Source organism: Athene cunicularia (genome assembly GCF_003259725.1).
Source record: "Athene cunicularia isolate RWA chromosome 2 unlocalized genomic scaffold, athCun1 chr2_part1, whole genome shotgun sequence".
Classification (NCBI taxonomy): Eukaryota; Metazoa; Chordata; class Aves; order Strigiformes; family Strigidae; genus Athene; species Athene cunicularia.
Window position 1 is genome coordinate 145,696,640 of NW_020799095.1, and position 8,650 is coordinate 145,705,289.

General features: G+C 43.8%; 1 protein-coding gene across 1 annotated transcript in view; it reads right to left on the reverse strand.

Annotated features, from left to right (window-relative positions):
• ST3GAL1 (ST3 beta-galactoside alpha-2,3-sialyltransferase 1) overlaps positions 1 to 8,650 on the reverse strand; it is a 59,796-nt gene that overhangs the window by 14,465 nt on the left and 36,681 nt on the right. Inside the window, exon 3 of the mRNA XM_026841610.1 lies at positions 496 to 692. Within this exon, the coding sequence (XP_026697411.1) occupies positions 496 to 692 (197 nt within the window). The remainder of the gene's footprint in view (positions 1 to 495; positions 693 to 8,650) is intronic.

Here is an 8,650-nt window from a genome sequence, read left to right on the forward strand (position 1 = left end):
TCCCATTTGAATTTCAGTAGGACAAAATAGCCAACTTTCATTGCCTTGAAAGGCAGAGGCAATGCGACCAGTTGTCTCCTGTCCATTGCAAAGTGACTTGTCTTTTCCACCCCACTGTTGCTTAAGTATGAACTGGTGCAAGAATGTCAAATCTGATACAGTCAATTAAGTGTGAAAAGGATTGTAAGTACTAGTTGCAGAAATAACTTTTACTTAAAACTGCATTTCTTTTTCAGATACATTTTTTAACACAGGCAATTATGGATAGTGCAGAATAAGCTACAGTACCAATACCTATACATGTTTTTTTCCCCCAGATAAAACATGACATCATATCTCCAACACACATAATTTACTTCCCTGAAACTTAGATTTGACCTAAGTACCAGATTTCACTAGATAGCCCCTGAAATCTTGTTTGCTCACTTGTCCCCAAAAGATACCAGTGAATCTCAAACAACAGAGACATCTGGAGCCAAGGCGATGCCTACTCACCTGAGTACAAAGTCATGGGAGTCAATATCTTGGCCATACTGAGACTGCCGAAGGTTCCCAGAGTTGCCCACGACGGCGCATCGTCTGCATGTGTAAGTGCCTCGCTCCTGCAGCGGATCCCCAACCCCAGGAATGATCCCAAACAATTCCTTGAGAGTAGCATTAATATTCTTTGGAGTTTTCTCTCCTTGCAGTTTCTGTCAGGGAGAAAAATCACTCCAGGTTACCCATACAGCTAGTCTTTCTGTGAGCAAGACACAGCTTCAAATGTCTTCTCAAAGACCAATCTTACATCTACCTGCAGACACTGTCTCCTGCAGGATGCGCTACAAGGCTTCAGGTTGGGAGCAGAAGTGTGGAAAAAAGTAAAAAATCCTTTCCATTAACTTTTTTAACCCGCTTCCCCTTTTCTTCTCCTTGGATCCCCACACCTCCTCAGTCCCCATCCAGCCATGGTGGAACAGATTATGTGGTCTCCCCAAGGCTGACCTTAGCAGAATGAATGTTTCTCTGGTATCTATAAACTTAATCCCAACCTTGGACCAGATATCTTCTGTTAGGACATGTATAAGATTTCTTTTAACCCTTCTAGGAAGGACAGAAAAGTCTCAGTGAACCTTATGGAGCACAGGAGTGGCTGACACTCCCATAAATTTTGGCATAGGACAGACGTGGGAATGAGAGATCTTATTGCTGCTGTTCTGAACTGGAGGAACCAGCTGCTAATGCAACAGGAAACTACAGTGAAGTAGATTTAGCCCTGAGGGTTGAGGATGTAAAATAATCTTAAAAATTCTCCAGGATGAAGAAAACCACCCGGAACTTGGTCATTGTGTCTGTTGCCATGGAGGGAAACTCTTTTGTAGCAGCTCTGTGGTGCATGGTGGAAACAATGGCTAGATCGGGAAGGTACAGGCAAGGTGAAGGGCAGGTGATGGTCAGACACTCCCCTTCTGGGGCTCTGTTCCCTGAGTGTTACTAAGAGTTTGGGAGTGTTGGCAGGCTCACAAAAATCATCCCCCATCCTTGTGGTGTCACTTGTAAGTTCACAAAGGGAGAATGGCTCCTAACACAAAATATGCCAAAAGGCTCTACCCTTGCTCTGCCAGCCTAGGGTGAGGAGAGACAGGGAGGAAGAGAGGAGAAACACCTTTTCCCATGACTCCCAGCAACAGCCTGGCCTTAGTTTCTGATGCGTTTCCCTCCACTGCACCAGGAACTGTTAATTTGTTCTGCTATCTCTCTCTCACACACACAAAAAGTTTTATCACTATAATTTTTGTTTAAATTTTGTGCTGTTTGTTTGCAGAACTAAGTAAAGCAACCTTATTTGCTCTGAACTGAACAAGAGTCTGTGGAGCTCAAAGCTACAAGATAACATTGGGGCCAATAACTTGAAAGAAAGAAACGTTGCATAGAATCACAGAATTGTCTAGGATGCAAAGAACCTTGAAGATCACCCAGTCCAACCATTAACCTCACACTGACAGTTCCCAACTACACCAGATCCCTCAGCGCTATGTCGATCCGACTCTTCAACCCGTCCAGGGATGGGGACTCCACCACCTCCCTGGGCAGCCCATTCCAACGCCCAACAACCCCTTCTGGAAAGAAATGCTTCCGAATATCTAGTCTAAACCTTCCCTTGTGCAACTTGAGGCCATTCCCTCTTGTCCTATCGCTTGTTACTTGGTTCAAGAGACTCATCCCCAGCTCTCTGCACCCTCCTGTCAGGGAGCTGTAGAAGGTGATGAGGTCTCCCCTCAGCCTCCTCTTCTCCAGACTAAACCCCCCCAGTTCCCTCAGCCGCTCCCCGTACGACCTGTGCTCCAGACCCTGCCCCAGCTCCGTTGCCCTTCTCTGGACACGCTCGAGTCATTCAATGTCCTTTTTGTAGTGAGGGGCCCAAAACTGAACACAGGAATCGAGGGGCGGCCTCACCAGTGCCGAGCACAGGGCTCAGATCCCTTCCCTGTCCCTGCTGGCCACGCTATTGCTGACACAAGCCAGGATGCCATTGGCCTTCTTGGCCCCCTGGGCACACTGCTGGCTCCTGTTCAGCCGGCTGTCAATCACCCCCCCAGGTCCCTCTCTGACTGGCAGCTCTCCAGCCACTCCTCCCCAAGCCTGTAGCGCTGCTGGGGGTTGTTGTGGCCCAAGGGCAGCCCCCGGCATTTGCCCTTAGTGAAACTCCCCCAGTTGGGCTCAGCCCATGGCTCCAGCCTGTCCAGGTCTCTCTGCATACATAGACTTCATGTTCCTGCTAAGGCTTGTTAGCCTATATACTCATATATGGACTGTACAAGATGATTAGGATGCAAGGTAATTGGGATGTCCAGACAAGCACTGCCATTATTACCGCACAAGTCACTATTCAGTGGATGGCTCAATTAGGTGAAAAAGCTTATCTTCTTCTAAATTTGATGCTACAAACACGTGGTCACGTATCTAAAGTCTTATACATTCTTTATGAATCCAGTCTAAACCTGTTTTTACTCTAAATATGTGAAAACCACTTAATATTAGAAAGCCCGAAGCCTTCAAGATAAATGGCGACTTCATAGATGTCTTAGAGTGTAGTATCAGGTGTTCCTTTAAAAAGGAACTTATTTTGAGTAATTTAAACATGGATGTGCATACACTCATGTATACTATCTCTCTGTAAAGGTGAACTGACTTTAACTGTCTTTAAGAAATTAAAGGGAAAACCATCAAACATGCACTAAAACATTTTTAAGAACATAGTTATTTGGGGGAAAAAAACAAACAAACAAACAAACAAAACCCAAACCAAAAACCTGTTCTTGAACTGATTTTGACTAAGAAAATTCAGATGAGGGAGGTAATTTTCAGAAAATTCTAAGTCACTGAGCCCCCTTATTAAGGTAAATTGCCTTTTCAGCCAGAATGATAGCATCATGAAAGGAAAGGACATGGAATATTGACTTCTGTTTGATGCATTAAAATGGTAGAAACATTATCATGGATAGACACATTCAGTTATACAAAACAGGGATCTGCCTTTTCTTTCTGTTATGCTGCTGTTGGTCTAGGGTAAGTCTATTGACACTAAGTTAAAACATGGTCACCAACACCAGCCTGAAAGCAGGACACCATCATCCTACCATCCCTTGGTTGTGCTCAACTTCTACAGCAGACATTGTTACTTATAGATTCCCTCAGTGACCTCAAATAGAATGATGAACTTATTGCACTGTGTGCTGAACATCTATAAAATAAGACATCCATCATTAAAACGGCTCTGTTTAATTTCATCAGTGATTATGTGGTTGGACTATACTCTTCAGGCATAATCTTCAACCAGCACTGGCTAGTCTTTGACATTTCAGCAAAACAGAGCAGAGTGGGCAATGAAACTGATTAAATTCAAGGCAGATAGTTTTTAAAAGTTCAGACTTAATGTGCAGCCAGTTCCTTACTGTGCTATGTTTACTTGACTTCTTGAAAAAGATAATTTTAATAGCATTACAATTACAAGCCACAAGTTCACTTTCCCACACCAAATTTTTGTCATTTTTTTGAGTCTTTTTTTTTTAACAAGCTCCCACCCATCTGGTCTTTCCCATAAACTGATAGAAGCACTGGGTGAAGGTCTGTCCGTGACATGCAAGGCAGAGCCATAGCAGTGCCACGTGCATCTGTTGGGACAGCATCCTCCCTCCAAGTGCCATAGATGTGTGCCAGGAATGTGTGTATAGATACAGCTGCTAGAAGTGGGCTTAAATACACTGAAATACCTGACTGGTGTCCTGAGTGAAGTGGCTGCTTTTCTCAGAAGTCTATGCAAACAACAGCTGCATCTAATGATGCAGCTTAACCTGTTGCCCAAGTCCAAAAAGCATCTTAACCCACCTTGTGTCCACATATAAATTATCACTAGATCACTTAAAACTCCAGCTCCCCTCCATAAACTATTTGTCTAGCACTCGAGAGTCAACCCTTCACCTCAGGTTGTTAAAAACTATAACTGGGAGTCCAGATTGAGATGTTTCCTAATCACCTTCACAGGGAAGGCAAACTACTCTGTCATCCTGGCCTTTGAAACTCCCCACTTCACATACAGAAGTTTACTAGCTGGTTTTGCATGATCTTATTTAAAAAAAGCGCGGGGGGGGGGGGGGAAAAGAAAAAAGAACTCTCAAAGTTTATGAACTTCCCCTCTTTATCCATGAATGGCTTTCCAAGGAAGAGCCTGTTGCTCTTCCTTTCATTACTGGGTACATGCCTCCATTAAGAATGACAAGGGACTTCACTGTTCTAAACTTCTAGGAAGGCTTCCTTGGGCTCTCTGGTATCATCACATTGCCAGCAATTGCCAAGAAGCAATACCCAAAGCTCAGCTAAAGGGATGCAAAGGGAGGTGTGAATTCAGCCAAGGCTGCTCAGAGCTAATAGCTTAGAGCGGTGAGGACACAGCTACAGTCAGGAGAGCCTCAAAGGAAAGCTCTCCTGGTGCCTTTGCATCCTGCATCCATGGACAAGTTTGGCAGCGTTTTAAATACACCTTCAAAATTCCAACTTACTAGAGCAGGTAGAAAATACCCCGCTTAACCAGTAATCATTGGTGTGATGTGGATGCAGATGGAGCACGGACCCAGACACAACCCTCATGGTGGACAGGCAGGTATAGCTGTGGGTTTGGCAGAGCCAGCACTGCTGGGGCTGCCCTGCAAGCACACAGCCAGGCAGCCTGGGGAAGCTGGTGTAGCAATACTGGGTTTTGTGGCTTTTCTAATTTTTTTTAAACTGTTTTTAAAAGATAATGAGGGAATAAAGCCCCATGAGAATCTCTTTTGCACGGCTACTAATTGCCTTGCTGTAGCAGTTCGGAGGCATTAATACTCATGCAACGCTTCCCAGCTGTAAGACACTGTACAAAGATTAATCCTAGCAACAGCCTGATGGGGCAAATCCAGGTAATCTCCATTTTGCAGACTGAAGGAGAGGTTAAAAGGGAACCATCAATTTGAAAAATGCCTCCTTGGTCTGGAAAATATGGTGTTATTATTGTTATGTTTAATGTCCTGCAATTACTATGCATCAAAGAGATTAAGGAGGAGAATATAGGGGCTTTCAAGAGTTTGGGCTTTGTTTAATGATTTGTGTCTGTCAAATATATGCATTCTCAAATCTGACTGTAATGTGCATATATTATGCAAATAACACACAGTAATATGCATATGCCAAATTGTATTATTTCTGACTTCCATGGCTGGTACAGGTCATCTCCGTGCTACTCTAAGGAGCGAAGACCCTGCCTCTGCCAGCTCTGTGTGCCCTCATTTCTGGCTGCAGGATGCTTGCAACTTGGCAGAGAGCACTGCAATGCTTAGAGGGACCCATGAGCTTGGACCACCTTCAGATCCATCTGTGCTCGCTGGAGCTGCAGCCCAGCTGGGTGTACATGGGGGTGTGCCAGAGGTAGCCCAGCATCAGGTTCTCCTAGTATGTCCAAGTCTGGTCCAGATCTCGTGCTTGCACCCAAGCAGGGCAACACCAGGGAGGACTGCGCATCTAGCAGGCACAGGGACTAAAGCTGGGGACCTGGGCTGGGTTTGGTACCACCTTCTGCTGTGAACACTCTACCTTCAAAGCACAGAGCCCTTTGTATTGCTTTCAAAGAATCACAGACAGCGTCCCAGTTTTAAAAACGACTTCTGGTGATCAAAGTATTTGGGCAAATTTTCTACAAAGAGCATTCAAAATGCATGACTCAGGTGCCAAGACAGCTCTGCTGCTGTACTTAAAAATAAGTGAAGCTTCCATGACTCCCCCAGTGCATGTGTTGGGGATGCCCTTTTGTTTGTAGTCTGGTTAGCAAATCTTTAAGCCATATATTACGTTTTTTCCTACAAACATAATGACTAAAAGCTAACATTTTCTTTTAGATACGTTAATCACATGGCCCTAAGAGCTGAGATTTCTTCTGAAAAAAAAGAAAGCAAACCTCTCAAATATCATAAGACTCAAGATAAAAATTGTTATAACATGGTAGTTTATGAACAATGTGCTACAGATAAAATTGCCAGGGAACTCTGAGCCTGATTTTACTTATCACAGCTTTAATCCATCAACCTCAACAGGGTTATTTTGGATTTAGAACAGCAGGTTCTGATCTCATATTTTTGATACTTTCTGACCACAAAAAACAATGCCAAAAAACCCTGAGAATAAACCAAGAAAACTATAAATAAATGCTATGCTATGTTACAGCATATAATTCTTGCCCTGTTTCCTTATATACAGGTTACTAAATTTAGTGGAAATGTCCACAGCATTTGTGTCATGGAACAACAATGAAAACCTTGCAGGTGAACCAGCTCAGGAGGGTGGGTAAGAAAATATAAACAGAAAGAAATGCATCACATAACATAAGGTGCCACATTCCAAAACACTGAGACTCTCACAGTCCCTGAGTGTAAGAAGAGGCAAGGCAGATAGACAGACAGACAGACACACAGGGAGGGGAGAGGAGGGGAGAGGAGGGGAGAGGAGGGGAGAGGAGAGGAATTTCTAATAAGCTGGTTACAGTCTGGAGTATTGTTAATGCCCAGATCACCTCTGAGAGAGGAAGACTCCAGTTCACCTTTAAGTCACAAAAAGCACAGAGCAGCTGCAGGGGTGTACCCAGGAGGAAAAGTTGAGCCATTATTTCTTACCAGATTAAAGTAACCAAAGGGGAGTTTATCAGCTGGGTAGATTTAAGGAAATGAAGAGCCAGTGACAGCCCTGACAACAGCCCCCTTGTTTCCGTGACCACAGAAACAGCCGGGTACATTTTCAGGTGCCTTCTCCAGAAGCAGCCCAGCCCAGTGAAGCAAGATGAGCCACTGTGGGTGTGTTGGCACTGACCTTTTCTTCCCTGCTTCTTCACACCCACACAGGTGATACTGCTAACTCCAGTATGGACAATGTAATTTTATTCACAGCAGCTATGAATATTTCCTTCCAAAAGGCCACACCCTACCAAGCTGGAAGAGCTTAAACAATATATTCTCCAAATAAACCATGAAACAGCCTGTGAAATCACCCCACCCTTTGGCCCCAGATGTCACCTCATCTCGAATACTGGTCATTAGGCTCTGAAATCAGATCTTGCCTTCCTAGAAGTGGAGGGATACTAATGCTACAGGACTATTTGGGTGAATAATCCTTATTCACACATACAGCACAGGGTTAATGGGAAGGGAGGGCAGACTGAGCTTGGGAGACAGACAGCTCTCCGGCAAGGGCTCTGCCTGTGTTTAGTCCAAGCACCTCACATGGGTCTCTCCTTGACAGGAAAGTCGCCAGTGCAGTTATCGTTGTCTCAGTTACAGCATAACGAAACCACCACATTGTCTGAAGTCAATTCCTGAGAGTGAACACACAGTCATTTCTCCCCTGAAATTAAGTTTAAGCAATCTAAGGTCTCCTCATGCCTCTTCTTTTAAGTACTAATATAGTAAAAAGTCACAAATTATTGAGCTGGCAAAGCAAGAGAGAGTAAAACATGGCCATGAGCAATGTTTTCTTCAAGACTGGCTGAAGTCTCAGAATCACTTTGAAGATGAGTTTAAAAATGAACAGCAAAAAGGGAGCACAGTCAGGATGCACCTGGGAGTTACTTACTCTAGAAATGACACTGACTGTCTTGGAAAGGTTTACCCAAAGCAATGTGTACAGGAAATAGATTGCAATGAGGAGCTGAGGCCACACCATGCCTGGATTTACCCAGAAGCTTGTTTCAGAGTAGTCAGGACACCTTCTCCATCTATAAGAGATTAGGACAAGTATTTTCAGGAACTAACCGATTTCCAATACACAATGCAGTTTTGGGGATCACCAAAATATTTCACACCTTCTGGTTGAAGATAACTTCTGCCTGAAAAATAATACAGTGGAAAAACTATGGAAATATTAGATTTATTTTTACCATCTAAGTAAAAACTCCTTTGATTTTGTGAAGTGGTGTATTTTCTTTGAACTTGACCTGAATTCAGAAAAATGAATGAAAACACTAAAAATAGGGTTACACAGCCCCGAAAATTAAGGGACAGCTATTATTTGGGCTTGGAAGGGAAGAAGATTTTTGGCTGTCCTGAAAGTAACTGTTTTTAATTTAGCTGAAAAAGGAACTATCCTCCCCCCCCCC